The 15,757-nt window shown below is 35.7% G+C and overlaps 2 protein-coding genes across 6 annotated transcripts in view; one reads left to right on the forward strand and one right to left on the reverse strand.

Moving 5' to 3' along the window:
* The first annotated feature begins 1,115 nt into the window (after positions 1-1,115).
* LOC137386850 (transmembrane protein 161B-like) lies at positions 1,116-13,371 on the forward strand. Of its 2 annotated transcripts, none has more exons than XM_068073022.1 (10): positions 1,116-1,193; positions 4,924-5,084; positions 5,537-5,737; positions 6,164-6,301; positions 8,390-8,478; positions 8,615-8,832; positions 9,843-9,937; positions 10,109-10,228; positions 12,613-12,795; positions 12,977-13,371. In XM_068073022.1, exons 2-10 carry the CDS (start codon positions 4,928-4,930, stop codon positions 13,216-13,218), a joined length of 1,443 nt encoding a protein of 480 aa, XP_067929123.1. In that variant the 5' UTR covers positions 1,116-1,193; positions 4,924-4,927; the 3' UTR covers positions 13,219-13,371. The 2 variants fall into 2 exon arrangements, with proteins under 2 accessions (XP_067929123.1, XP_067929124.1); XM_068073023.1 differs by having other exon boundaries at positions 5,540-5,737; positions 12,613-12,832; positions 12,993-13,371.
* Positions 13,372-13,510: 139 nt separating this feature from the next.
* Positions 13,511-15,757, reverse strand: part of LOC137386849 (tuberin-like) — a 40,455-nt gene continuing 38,208 nt past the window's right edge. For all 4 annotated transcript variants that reach the window (XM_068073021.1, XM_068073019.1, XM_068073020.1 and 1 more), the window contains 3 exons: positions 14,730-14,808; positions 14,352-14,443; positions 13,511-14,081 (listed from right to left, as the gene is read on the reverse strand). In XM_068073021.1, coding sequence (XP_067929122.1) covers positions 13,914-14,081; positions 14,352-14,443; positions 14,730-14,808 — 339 coding nt within the window. In that variant the 3' untranslated portion in view covers positions 13,511-13,913. The remainder of the gene's footprint in view (positions 14,082-14,351; positions 14,444-14,729; positions 14,809-15,757) is intronic.

Here is a 15,757-nt window from a genome sequence, read left to right on the forward strand (position 1 = left end):
AAAATCTATCTCCTTTTTATATATCATCTGTCTATTATTATGGAACTCTAGTTGGTGGGTGTTTTTAATGCTTTTGTTTTTATTTTAAGGCTTTTGCCTAACTTCGGTCAAATTGAGTTTTAGATTTGAATTTATTTGCTTCTTCATATATATTCTTACAAAATTATTTAATAACTTGCCAATGTTCTACCTAATATCAGTGACAAAAGGCTATCAATTTTGGCCTATTGTAACATCAAGTCCAAGACAAAAAAACTGTGATAGCATTATATGTTTGATTGGAAGGTGAACCACAGTTTGGTTATGTTAGGTAATGCAAACAGACCACACAGGATCAAACTTAGTAGATTAAGGTATGTTACTTAATGAGATAAGCTTGAGACAAGGGGATCATCTGATACGCTATTTCATATAATCATTGCCCAAGAATCAAGTGTGGCTAGAACCGGAAGCTGTTTTGTTTAATAAAAGTAAAGATAAATAAAAAGCTATTTTGGCCAAATATAGATTATTTTCTTTTAACCTAAAAAGCTCTATTGACAGCATCAATACACTCCATGTACTATGTATAAACTTTGGTATACTTCATCCTTTTCATTTTTCATAGAATTTTAATGCGTTGTTTCTTAGCTCAAGGTTTGATCATTGGAACTTGTTAGTATCAGCCAAAAATTAAAAACTTCATAAACATCATCATTAAGTATAACTCTCAGCTGATAATTGAACATTTAACATGAATATTATCATCAACAGTTGCTATTGCTGGTTCTTTTATGAATGGTAAGCTTTCATGCTGTTGTGTTTGGCAGCAGAAATTAAATGCTATATTTTAAGTTGTCTACCTTTAAAAAAGAGAACGTTTTGTTGTGATGAGGTCAAACATTGAAAGTTTACTAGGAACATAACGGAAAATGACTTTCATTGGTCATTCCCATTAAAGAGAAAGTTTCAAAAGGGAAGACAACTTCGAAATTAACATCTTCTTTTACACGTGAAAGTGCGATGTGAATGTCGAATTAGCCCGCGCGTCTAAAAACTTTATTACCGAGCCTTTATTAGGGTGCGCTCCGCAACAGCCGGTCTGGACGCTCAAGCGCAGCTGCCATAAATTAAAAAAGAAAAGTGTGAAATAAGCCGGGATACTTACACGGGAAGCTGATTAATTAATATTTTAGCAATTAGTTGTATAATCAGTGAGTTTTATTTGCGTTGGTCAACTTCAATTGTTGCATACATTAGATACTCACAGTGCTGTATAAAGGTTTTCGTATTAGATGAGCCTAAACTTGAGGACTAGTAACATTTAGTGAACCCCTGTACAAGTGCCACATATTTTTTGAAATACGTTAATGGTTGTATGAGCCTCACTCGCTTAAGCTCTCATATAGAAACGTATTATGCTAATTTTTGGAACTTTAACACCTGTCACAAAAAACACAGTTACCAGTCATGGCTCTCAAAGCAAATACTAATCAGAAATCGGCACACTCAATTAGTTTCTCAACTATTCTCGGCTTTCTACAATACATACATGTAATAACCAGACTTTGTACCTTAATTGTGAAGATTACCTATTCCTCCCCGACTAAATTTGCGTCGTTGATTGTTGTGAATTAATAAACATGTATGTACTAGCCCTACCCTCGCTCTCTACCTCCATGTTTGTAGAAGTGTTTTTAACCGGTGGCATTGGCTTAGAACAATGTAAGTGCTAAAATATTGTCAGTAGTCAAGTTTGTATGGCTTCAGCAATGACTCGACTCAATTCAATACCCATAAAAAATTAACAATTAATTTCCCATTTCTTTGCATCATATGTCGTGTAAGAATCGAGTCAATTCACAATTCACCGCAAAACCCCACAATTCAATTCTTAATTCTTGAGCTAACTTCAATAAGTCAGTTCAATTCAATTTTTCTAAATAGGTGAAATCAATTATCAATTTTTACCAAACTTGACTTATGGCAATATATCAAAGTGAAAATGAACCACGATCACTAACTTAGCTACACGCATTAGCTCAGTCTTTTGACTGTTTGTATAGCAAAGATCAACTCTTTCTCTACAGATTTAATTGCTTTTTCGGATGGAATTAAGCCATTTTTTGAAAAAATTAAATAAAAATGGCCTAAATAAGCTTATTGTCAGTGCGCGAGCGAACTACAGAGCTATGATATATTAGTGCGTAGTAGATATTAATACACATTAAAATATACTGCGTGATATCGAGGTCTTGTAGAAACGTGTGTGGCTCGCAACATTGCACTGCACTGACATCTTCGTTTCTGCGCACATCGATGACAGACTTGTTTACTTAGGATATTACTGCCCACGATGGATTTTCCGCCAACACAGTAATAATCATAAAAAGTAGTAATAATAAAGAGAAGCGTTGATCCATTTTGACTCGAGTCATTTTGCTTATTGAAAATAGAGAATCGAGTCAATTTGTTGACCGCAAAGAACCAATTCAGTTTTACTGGTAGGATGTGCCGAATCAATTAAATTCTGCAGTAAGTAGAAGATATCATAAAATCGATTCAATTCACTTGTGAGATGAGCCTTAAGGTTTAGTTCAATAAGTATGTTAACCGAGCGTTCATCTCTGCCATTTTAGAATGCAAGTCAGTCTAGGTGAATGAAGATTCTCTGAGCCTGCATCACTTCTTTTCAACTGTAATTACACAGGGAACATCTTTATAAAGTTATTTTTTTAACAGTGAATCAGATCACACACACCATTCCCTCTTTCATTTGCATGCGCAATCACGTGGTGTTTGGTTCTTGTAATTCAGTACTACCAAGCTTTAGTAAACAATAGTTTTAGTTCATTTGTCTAAACAACTTGGTTCACAATCTTCTAGTTGAGAAGAAAAGGCATATTTTACTTTACACTTATTCAATTACTAGAAAATCGTTTAATCCTGTTGTAAGTGTGTGATAGAAGCTTTGTACAAATGTGTCATGTGTATTGATGTTATGAACACCTAGCTAGCCTGGAGGTGCTAATGTCATGTCCATGACATCATTATCGTCTATTTGTTTAACCCTTTTAGGTCGAATCCCGAATTATCCGGGAGCGACTTTTCAAGCGGTTTATTCTAAAGTTATTAGCTGTATTGTAATTCTGTTGCAATATTCTGAAAGTACACATTCTAAGCTTTTAAATGAGTACTAGTTTGCTATAGGTTGGAGGTCGTAAAACAGACCAATAAGGCTTTTTCTCTCAAACTGGTGTAAGAAAAATCCACCATATCAGCAAAAGAAGATCGATTGTTTTTTTCGAATCATTATAATTTCAATAATATATTCCAACTTTACAGCTTTATCGTTTTACCACTAGCTTCAGATAAGTCTCTAGAGCAGATTTGATTATGAGATTTACTTACCTAGTAAGTACTATACTTTGAATGAAGGCCGAGCAAGACATGAAATAATGACAATAGTTTCTACTAACTGACTGAGTATGACAGATAATAGATATAAGTTTTTTTGCGATGAATAAACGTTGATGTGGTATGAATTTATTTTCCAGCAGCTTCACTACTTGCTGCTAAAATTGGATATAATGACAATAATGATTACTCAATAGCAGCTGAATGCAATCAGAAATTGACCAACCATTTTTTACATAATCACAATATCTCAGCTTTTAGTTTAAGGATCTTCATGATCTTTTTCACTGCACATCCTAACAAATGTGCCCGCAACCTAAACTTAGAGTTTGCCAAGTTGGGTTTGTGTTTCATGCTTTTAGTAGCTATTACTTTTTTTTAATCTTTTGGTGATTTGAAGTAATTATTTTTAATTTTGCTTATAAAGTTTTTTTATTTTTCATCAAGCTACATAATTTTAATATAGAAATGTAGCTTGAGGTATATTCTCCCTAAATAAAACAACAGAATTAAGATAAGATTAATAGACGAGGAGATACAGGCAATTTAGTAACACTGAGTATTACTTGTGAGCAGACAATTGATTAATTGGGCCTAGATGCACACAATAGAGTTATTTAATTGGTCCTGAATGGGTGAAGTTTTAAACTGATGCAGAACCAGATTCGATTTCACAAGTAAATGTGCGGGATGTGCCAGTGAAGCAAGCCTGTCAATGTACTTCCAAGTAGATTAAAGAACATTAAATCTTTGAATAAATTATAAAAGTTATTTTTAAGCTTTATGAGCTTATCTATAGAACATACTTATACAGTAACATACCATAAACACACCTATACAGTAATGTAGGCTACTTGTTCAGACATTTAGTTTAGTCTGTCAGAAACTTCTTTGTGAACAGAGTCCCACTGCTGCCAGCCATGTATTACAATTTTCTGTTTTTAGTACTTCATCGGCTGTTTACAGGCTAAACCTTCCTTTTAACACTCAACTGTAAATTTTTATTATAACCCAACTATGATTATGTCTGTAGGATCCCTAAAAGCATATACTACGCATGTATAAAAGCTTCATGACTGGCAGATTTTTCTTTTCCTCATCAACAATGTATACATGACTTGCAGGTTTCATACTAATTTGAATCCAATATTTTAACATAGGCATGCGCAGTGAGTCTTAATTACAAAATTACAAACTCATAGTCTGATTTGGTATTCAAAGGCTTTAGGCCAAATGTCTGAATCACTGAATTAATTAAATTATCAACTTGGCTTCATAACTCGGTAGCAGTATAAAATGCAAATAATATAATGCAACGAAGTTGCAAAATAATCTGTTTGCGTTTCATCGTTATCTGAACTGAAATACAATTTCTATGTGCAGTGCGTAGGTTTTAAAGAGAGAAGTTTTTGCTATTTTTATGTGCAGAACAAATCGTCTTATCGCCTCATAAAACTTTAAAAATGCTTAAAAGTTGCTGAGGCCTAATTATCATTCATTTCCACTTTGTTGCCTTTGCAATTGCAGGCACATGGCTGTATTTGGGGCTCAAGTAGTCGTGACCCTGATTAGCCTGAGTTTCCTGCAAAAGCTTTGTCCAATATATTCACTTGGAAGATGGCTGCTGACCAAACAAAACCTTGTACGCTATCTGCATCCCAGCAATGAGGAGTTGAGAAGGTTATCTGGTGAGTACAAGTTGATTCAGTAACCTACCATATCTTTTTGTTTGTTTGTTTTATTTACATCCAGTATTATCCTCTGAAAACAAGAAAAAATAATAGAGACGACGAGGGCTCATAGCGCAATAGCAAGGCTGGTCAAGGTGCAAGCCCGTGTAAGGAATTGACAACTCAAGGCCGCATAGACACTATGTCAGTGAGTCCAGTAGGTATTTTTTGAGAGATATTCCAAAAAGCTGTTCACATTTCTTATTTATCTTTCTGATGTGAACTGGTAGGGAGTTCCATGCCTCGGAAAGCCGGTATGCGAGATGTCTCTAGCTACATGCAGACAGGAAATTGGGTGGTCTAGTTTTCAATTTTTTAAGTGAGTTGCCTTCCCTTTGTACCATGTCTGCGCAAAGAGTAAGTTAGTATCAATAAGTTGTCTATGATCGTTCTCTCCCTTTTCCGATCAGCAGGCGCTGGTAAAAGAAATCAAAATGGAAAACGAGGGAGCAAGAGTAACAAAGAGTCTCAGGATGCCGAAAGTTTTTCTGTTTCACGCAGTATAGAGCTAAGGCTATCCAGCTCGCCTCTAAGCTCTCTTGATGTTCTTCCTCTCAGGTTCTACACCGAGTTCATATGGCTGATGGACTTCACTATCACCACTATACTTGGTAGTTATTGTTAACTTGCTCAGGGTTTAGACCAAAAAAGCATATAAATAATAGAGTTAATTATTTTACTTGGTCAGTAGACTAGGTTCATTAATATTTAAAATATTCATAGTGGTAGTCGTCAGGTTTTATAGAGAAGAAATCAGCCTAAAGACAGTTTTAAATTAATAATTCTTCTTTTACCAGGGTTATACTTATCTTATTTATATAATTTGTACAATTAATGAAATTCTTTTGGTAGCTTTAAGAGCCATCGGCATCTCTTAGTCACCCTTTGATATTATTTTGGCATTATTACAAGTAAAATAATAATAGTATCCTGTGTACTCTACATCCTTTCTCTGTTTGTACCTCTTTTTACCAGCCATAACTATGAATCGCCTATAAAGACAAACACACATTTGGTGCCGCTCTTCTGTGTTTCAGTGGTGGCAGCGTCATATATCCACGAGCACTACATCTCACCTCAGGCAGACGAATATGGCCTAAGCTCACTCTGGTGCCTGCTCCTTATTTGTTTCTCTGTGAGACCTCTCCTCTCGATTGTCACTTCCTATAGAATAAGTGAGTATACAGTTATTCCAACCACCTTCCTACCACCTTGTGTATGCAGAGGACTGCAACAGCTACTTGAAAGGCAATCAATGAAGACCAAGTAGGGAAAGATGGTCTGCTGGTCAGCATTGCCTTCATAATTATAATTTCACTTGGTGATTTTTAATTGTTAACATTTTTATTTAATTTATTAAATTATCTGAATGAAATATGCTTATGTATTTTTGAACAACCTTTGAGCATTACTGGAAATTTGTAGGATTAGGAATGAACATTAGTAAAATTTGTATAGTGATTGTCATAATTTTATGAAACAAAATACTAAGCAACAATCATTAGTAAACAACAGTAACAATATTAGTAACAATGATAATAATACTCATAAGTAAACAAAAGCTGTTTATCATTTCGAGTTTTATAATGCAACAACAGATCTTGAAAAAATATTATTTTTGTATAGAATGTTGAATTGGAATTATACCCTCCTGTTGAGTTTCATGTTGAATCAGAATTATGCCCTCTTGTACAACCGGCTGCTGAGTATCATGTTAAATTGGAATTATGCTCTCCTGTAGAACCAGCTGTTGAAAGTTTCATGTTGGATTAAAATATGGCCACAAGTACAATCAGCTGTTGAAAGTTTCATGTTAACAATAATTAGTAGCTGAGCTGAATAGTAACTTAAAGGTTGACTTGCAACAAAATTCACATTACAGTTATTTGATATGAAAAGATTCACCATGTCTTACTCTGTTGTGTTGTAGGTGCAAAATATGTGGAAATGTGATTACAAGCTGTTAAAAGCTCAAAAACGAACAGTTAATCGCAGCCACACGAGACCGCCGTAGTTTGGATTCTCTTTCCAAAACGGCTCAAATGTGACGTAGTTTGGTAGATGGTTTCTGTTTACACTTTCATTCAACTTTATTCGTCGAAATATTTTCACAAGTATACCTCACGCATTCAATAAAACCATGTCTATTGTTCTTACGCGTCTGTTTTATCGTTATTGTAATGCTGTCACTTTTAGCAGTGATATCTTATAACTTACCGTAAAAATTCGTTTAATTTGTTAGCCTTAGCTCGAATGAGTACATATCATTGTCTGATAATCATGGCGAGCCTGTTGGTCACCTGTGATAATCGAAAAATGCTGCAAAAATTATTTGCGAAGTATTGGGTCACATGATCAGATTACGACTTGCCGATTAGACCAAACCGAAACAAAACTGTAAAGTACCGAGCATCTATATTTGATACGGGGTCTTCGGTAAAACCCGAAGTGTTTGTCATAAACTAGTGCTACGATAAGTTTTATATTGAGCTTTTTATTGCCCTTTCAATTCACGTGAGAACATCACGTGACAAGACAATAACCAAGTTTCATGACTACGTCATCGAAATAAAGAGATTCCAATCTACGGAGGCTTTTCGTTTTTGAGCTTTTTAGAGCCTGTAATCACATTTCCACATATTTGGCACTTACAACACAACAGAGTAAGACATGGTGAATCTTTTGATACCAAATAACTGTAAGGTGAATTTTGTTGCCAGTCAACCTTTAAAGGTTTATAGATTGATTGTGTTATCTCAGCTATGCAGCGAGGAATTGTTCTCTTGTGAAGTATTGCTATATTATCTGGTATAAACTTAATGAGTTTAGTGATGCAACAATCAAGAAGTAAGTTTAACCAATTGAGTTTGTATTGATATAATTTATTTCATGTTTTTATATCATTCCTTTGCAGGTTATAATCCGTAAGAAAAGTAGAACTCGCAGTCATATGCCTTTCATGTAATAGCTGAGGCTCTTGTGATTTCAATGAGAGTAACAAACTCAACTTATGGTTTCCTCCAAAGGCTTTGCATGTGGAAACATTTGTGGAGATTTTCAGACTAGTTACAAATTACCCTCATAGTATTATCATTACTCAGTAAGAAGATACTCAAATCATGATTTTAACAATGTTGCTTAATTAATAATGATTAATTATTATTAATTAATTATTACTATTTAATTAATAATAGTAATCATGATGCTTTGATATTGCACTTGATTTCTGCTCTGCAGTACTTTACTCCAGTTTTAACTTGTAGCTGAGAATTCTGGAGAAATAGTTCTTTGCTGTATATTTGCCTTCTTCTTCCTTGTCTCAGCAATGATCTTCCTCATCATTGATGACAAGGTAGGGAAACTTTCATATCGTATGCCGCTTTCTGTCATATTGTATGCCGTTTCCTGTAGTTATTCATATTTATTCCAAATGATAAGATTGACCCATACCAAATGTTGAGATTGATTCATTGCGCAATGTGTTTCAGACACTGGAGTTTCAGATAGTCTCTGCCCACCAACAGTTCGTCACTTCTGCCAATGAGTTTCTTAGCAAGAGAGGACTATCGATGATAGGGGAGGGCAGCCTCGTCACTTTTAGAGCTAGTCTAGCCATACTCTCTAGCTTCGTTGGATCTCTACTAACTTTTCCTGGGCTGAGAATAGCCAAATGCCACCTAGATTCTTTAACAATAATGCAGGAGAGGTGAGTCGAAGGAAATAATCTAGTCATCTACTGTTGTTTTAAAACGGCAGCCACTCTCAAGTGACAGCCTCCTACAAGTGCCAACCACTTGCACATGACAATCACTCGCAAGTGATGACCACTTGCATTTGATGGGCCACTTGCAAGTGACACCCTTTCGCAAGTGACAGCCTATCACAAATGGCACCACTCACAAGTAACAACCACTTGCAAGTGACAGCCACTCACAAGTTGCAGTTACTCGCAAGCGACAGCCACTCGCAAGTGCCAGCCACTCGCAAGTGACAGCTGTGAGTAATTGACAGATGTGAGTAACTGACAGATGTGGATAAGTAACAACTGCAAAAATGGCAGATATTGAAATTTTATATTAACTCGTTGATACAAAAAATGTTATTAACAGGTGCCCATCTATATGGTGTTAAAATTTTAAATCGGTTAAATTATACAGTAAGTTCATATTTTCACAAGTTATTAAACGAAAAGAATTTCAAACCAAATACATGGGGTCAGCACATTTCAGAGTGTTTTGATATATGATATGGATTTTAATTGCGCATGAAACCGTCACGCTTCTGAAATTGACTTCTGTTTCTCACTGACAAGAGCAAAACATTTTTTTTTACTGCTAAATGAAGACTCAAAATCCCAATAATATAAAATATTGGTAGCATCTTCTGCACAAAGTTGAGGTGTTCTTTCTTTGTGATCGGCATCCATCTTGTTGAAAAAAGTACTGAATCAAATCATTTTATTTTTCATGTTTAATTATGAAATGATCATAATAATTGGTCAGATGAAATGCCGATTTTTGTGTGAAAAAGACATATGCATATATCTTAGTACAAGTCAACCAATATCACTTTTATCCTAACAACGCATTGAGCGGCTTCTAAAGTGGCCTCCTGTATGGGATAAATAATCTCTCATGTCACCAAAGCGACCTGTTCTAGCGAAAGTGTTACTTCATTCTTTCTGCAGTACATTATTTTTGTTTATATTTAATTCAGGCCTCTCATGCAAGCAATGATGTACATAGAGTTTCTTTTTCCGCTGTTTTTACTGTCGCTATGGATACCACCGATCTCAAGAAACACTCTCATAGGTAAGCTTAATATTTCAGTTATTCGTCTCCATGTAGTCGCAAGCCAACCCTAGCTTAAATGCTTACTAAACCATCCATTAGTTACACAATTTCCGACAATTAGCTGTAATTTGCTCTTAGTTCCAGCATAACACTAATTTAGGATATTCTGATTTATTTATTTTCTGAAAGGGAAGACAATTCCAGGCACTGCTATTGAAATAAGCAACTTTCACTTTGACATCTACAGAGACTTAGCTGTTGTTGTATTTCTTCTCTGGAGGATGGGCATGCTGAGAGTGAGACTTCAGGGTAAGCTTTCGTTGTTGGCTACTATTTCGTGAGTCATATACATGCATATGAAATGTATGTGGTGTGATCATATCTGTACAGATTGTTGTCTGCAACCATTAGAAATTGAAATGTTGAAACTGTAACCTACAAAATCGTTCAAAAACATAATTTTACAGATGTTTGGTTTACATATTTGAAATCAGGACAAAATAAGGACTAAATTCGTAAACAACTTATGACAATTGACTAAATTCACAATATAATGCAAGTTTTATATAATGTAATTGAAAATTTGAGTTTTCTAACGAAGTGGTCTACTTTATTTTGCATATCACTGTAGATTGATGCTGTTCGTGCATACTGCATAGCTTAACCTCATTTGCTTTTTGATAGTTGGTTTCTAGGTAACTGTCTAAAAAATAGCAAAGATTAAATAAAATATTTAATCAATTTCTTTTAATTCGCTGCTTCTGCTAAGAATAAAAATGTTATTATTTTTCATGGCAAACTTGGTCAACATATTAATTTGAAGTTGTGTTCCTAAGTACATCTGATAGGTGGCAATTTGGTTAACTGGAGTACGCGCATAGTATAATTATGTGTACTCGTAACGATCAGCTTGTTACAGCTACAACAATATAAACACCATTATTAATTAGACATACCGGTTCATAGCGGTGTGCGAAATAAACTGGACCTTTTTGTTGAAAAACAAAAATTCTCATTTATAAAATTGTTACTCCTCGTGAATTTAGTCAATAGCCATAAATAGCTGTAAAATTGTTTTTAATTTATTATGTAGATTCAATTCTAAACATTTTTTTAATGGTTGTAGATAATAGTTTGTACAGATATGATACATACACTTATATTTACTTATATCAAGTCATATACAGCAGAAGGTTTCAGTTCATTTGTCACACTACTGCACTTTAAAGGTTGACTCGCAACAAAATTCACATCACAGTTATTTGGTATCATAAGATTCACCATGTCTTACTCTGTTGTTTTGTAGGCGCAAAATATATGGGAATGTGATTACAAGCTCTTAAAAGCTAAAAAACGAACAGTTAATCGCAGCCACACGAGACCGCCATAGTTTGGATTCGCTTTCCAAAACGGCTCAAATGGGACGTAGTTGTTACAGGATGGTTTCTGTTTACACTTTCATGCAATCTCATTCGTCGAAATATTTTCACAAATATACTTCACGCATTCAATAAAACCATGTCTATTGTTCTTACGGTTCTTGTTTTTTGGTCATTGTAATGCTGTCACTTTTAGCACTGATATCTTTTAACTTATCGTAAAAAATCGTTAAACTTTTTAACCCTAGCTCGAAGGAGTACATATCATTGTCTGATAATCATGACGAGCCTGTTGGTCACCTGTGATAATCGAAAAGTGCTGCAAAAATTATTTTCGAAGTATTGGGTCACATGATCAGATTACGACTTGACGATTAGTCCAAGCCGAAACAAAACTGTAAAGTAGCGAGCATCTGTATTTGATACGGGGTCTTCGGTAAAACCTGAAGTGTTTGTCATAAACTAGTGCTACGATAAGTTTTATATTGAGCTTTTTATTGGCCTTTCAATTCACGCGAGAACATCACGTGACAAGACGATAACCAAACTGTAATGAATACGTCAGATAAGTAAAGAGATTCCAATCTACGGCGGCTTTTCGTTTTTGAGCTTTTAAGAGCTTGTAATCACATTTCCACGTATTTGGCACCTACAACACGACAGAGTAAGACATGGTGAATCTTTTGATACCAAATAACTGTAATGTGAATTTTGTTGCAAGTCAACCGTTAAGAAAAATTTATAAAGATGTAATGTTTTTATCCTTCTATATATAATCCCGAAGTCCGTTGTTCGGTTTGTCCAACAGCTATTAAAATCTAGGAACGAAAGATCCACTTCATGCTGGATTTGTTCTCGGAACTTACTGCTCACCAGGCAGTAACCTAACCAATTAAGCTACGCGAGATGCAAGGAATTCATTAGGCGATATGAGTTGTTATGTCAGTTAAAATACGCATAGCACTGTGCGTTATGCACCGTCACTAAAGCTTTCTCTCAATGCTCTTATTAGTAACTTTAGCAATATGGATAATGGCTTACTTAAATTAGTTATTGGCAATGTGCCAGGCTAATGGCAAGTGGCAGGCAACTACATTACCTGCCACTGTTTATAAGCTGATTTAATACCCATGCAATGCCGGGCATTTGGCTAGTCTTTTGATATACAGTAATACGATTGCCAACTACAAATAGTCTCTGAGAAAGCACTGAATGTTTTTGTTAGTCATCAACCCTGGCCAACCAAAATAAACACGCTTGTCATATGCTCTAAATAGATTGGTTGATCTGAGGATTGGTTGGATGGTATTACAGCCTATCTGAACACAGCTTGCACCAAACTGGATGCGATAAGAAAGGAGGCAGGAAAGATCACCAACACAGAACTGCAAAGCTCAGTCACTCAGATATTCTACTACTTATGTGTTGTTGCCATACAGCTTGTCGGCCCTGTGACACTCATCGCAGGTACTCTGATGATGGCACGTTCATTCACTAGTGAGTACCTAAAGGCTGCAGGTTTATCTTCACCTCAGTCAAGTCTTCATCGCAATATTTTTTGAGCTTTCGGAAGTTTGTCCCTTTTGGAGTTGACCGCAAATTTTTATGAATCCAAAGTTCCTGCAATATTTAAGTGCATAGTCATAGAGAGGTCAGCTTAACAGCAGCTGTATTGCAGGTGCCGAAACACTGAGCAGCGCATCTAACCCGAGTTCTATAGTTGGTGATAGCGAGAACCTTGTGGGCACTCTGCAAGAACAAGTACAAGGCTTCACCGCAACACTGACTGAGCTCCGAAGAGTTTTCTCATCTCACTTGTTGCAGTCTGTCACTTCATACTGTATATGGTTTTTGTTGTATGCATGGACTGCGACATCTTACTTTGGTGTATTTCACCATACCTATCTAGTCAGAACTTGATGGGCGTAGACATTGAATGAGAATGTGACAAGAGTTTGACCCCCTGTGTAGTTTTGCTTCGCTTCCATTGCTGATGTTGTTTATTGCTAGTCAAGGAATTTGGTGCCTGTAGGTTGTCCCAGATAATGTTTATCACCTCTCCCCAGTGTAAAAACTTGCATTTTGTAAGGCTGTAGCAGGAAGTGCACTCATGTTTTTGCTCGTGCTCACCCCCCACCCTGAGAAAATTAGATTCATAGACTGTGATTTTATTTACTCGTGCAATTATAAGATATCAAGAACTTGTGCAATATACACTGTTTGTGAGCGGAGTATTTATTGCTGTAATGAAATAAAAATGGTAAACTTTACCTCAGACTATCTATGACAGTACTAAAACTTGATATAAATATTCTAGACGAGACATATTGTAAAAAATGACATTGTGTCACATAAAATAAACTGAACTGCGTTTCTGAAACATGCAAATTGTTTAGTGACTTAATCAACATTAAAAACTCTCAGTCTGTCATAAGATTGCTTTGCACCGAATTAGCAGAAACAGCGTGACATGAAAACCAAATTCCAGCTGTATGTGAGCAGTTTGTCAGACACCAAAAAAGTGAATGAAATTTGTACAGTCGCCTGTTTGACAGTACTATTTAGAAACGTGCTGCACGACGGAGTAAAAAACAGAGTGCAAAGGCGGGAGGAGCCTAGGAGTATTCGGTGAAGTCTGTAACCCACTCTCCGGATTCTGTAGATCTGGTCCTCCTTGATTTCCGCACTTTTTCTTTCATCTGCTTCAGCTTCCTCAGCCTCTCAAGCCAGTTGGAGGCAAATAAAACTCCATCATTCATGCTTTTGCAGATTAGTGAGGCCATCTGCATATTGGATATAATGCATTGCAGAGATGACAGGAAAACATTCACAATGCGTGTACCTATTAGTAAATATGAGCAAGCATCAGACTTAACAGAAATTCCAACAGATGTTCAACTATTATAGTAGTCGGTGTGTCGATATAAATACCTCACAACACTATTTCTATAAGACTAGACTGGACCTTACCTAGTTTGCGTCAAAGTGAAAGAGAGGTGATAACTCTCATGTTCAATATTTCTGAACAAGTTAAAGAATACACAATTACTCACCGAGCTGTGTAAAGCGATTTGTTGAACCAGAGATGCAACATGTGTGTCACTGATCACTTTGGTTGACACATGTTCCAAAATTGGTTTTATTTCTGTAAGCGACATAAGAACATATCATATGCAAGTAAAAAATTTAACCAGTTTATAAATTATACAACAGCTGGAGACACTGCCACCTGCTCTATGCAACCTATTATTGTATTTATTCGTGTGCTATATTGACATGTCATCCAACATCTAAACTGACTTGGTGAATGTTAAAGGCATTTTAAGGGCATAGGTGAACTTCATAAATTTCAATCCATCGGGTTAGCTAATAGGTATTTCATACACCTCTAAAGGGAATAGTCTAGTTAGCATACACGTATTTGCACTTACCTTCCTTGCAAAGCACAGAGACAGAGTTGGTTATGAGGTCCAATGGTTCTATCACGATGTTAACATAGTTGAATTGCCCCTGAAAAACCATTAATAAAATTTAATGAATAATGTAATTTCAACAAGCACAACTTAAAGCACACAAATTACATAATTTTTTTATTACAGTAGATGCAGTATGAACAGTCTCTTGCATAAAAGTGCTCAATATTAAAATAGAGCGATGTAAAATTGGGTAAAAATGAAAGTTAAAGTTAAGTTTAAAACAACTTTATTACTAATAGTTTCATATTGCCATGCAATAATCATCAGATAAAATTGTTAGCACTGAAAACGACTTATATATAGATGGAAATAAAAGCGTAGGTCTTAAAATACCTAAATACACCACTGATACGTAGGATTAAAATTAGCAAGCAACACGATTTAAAGCCTCAACAAAGCAGAAGTTTAAAAGTTAAGTCTTAAAATTGCTTAAAAGGAATTTGCCAGCATATCTACATGTTGAAACTAGTTCGCAGCGTTTGTTTAAGGTAGCCATGTTAGGATCGTATATAATATAAAATTTCTCATACAGACATAGATTGCATCTGCCTGTGGTCTTGTTGTATGATGTAGCTCTTTTGACTATGCTCCACTTGATGTTATATTCTATGCCTTGGTCTTTTAAGGTCCATATGTGCTTACTGAGCTCGGTGCTTGATCTTTTCTCTACATTTCTAAAGGTTGTCATATGATTGTAATAGCGTTGTTTGAATGTGGTGTCAGTCAATCCTATGTAATGTTCGTCCGCAGATTGATCATTGGTGGTGACTGTTGCCTTATATATAATTGACTTGCTCAGGCACTTTCCTTGTAGTGGGCAGCCATTCTTATGTCGGCAGTTGCATTCTCTTGGTTCTGTAGTTATAGGGGTCTCATTGTGATGCTGCAGCAATCAGCATAAGAATGGCTGCCCACTACAAGGAAAGTGCCTGAGCAAGTCAATTATATATAAGGCGACAGTCACCACCAATGATCAATCTGCG

This window comes from Watersipora subatra, chromosome 2 (genome assembly GCF_963576615.1).
Source record: "Watersipora subatra chromosome 2, tzWatSuba1.1, whole genome shotgun sequence".
In the NCBI taxonomy this organism is placed as follows: domain Eukaryota; kingdom Metazoa; phylum Bryozoa; class Gymnolaemata; order Cheilostomatida; family Watersiporidae; genus Watersipora; species Watersipora subatra.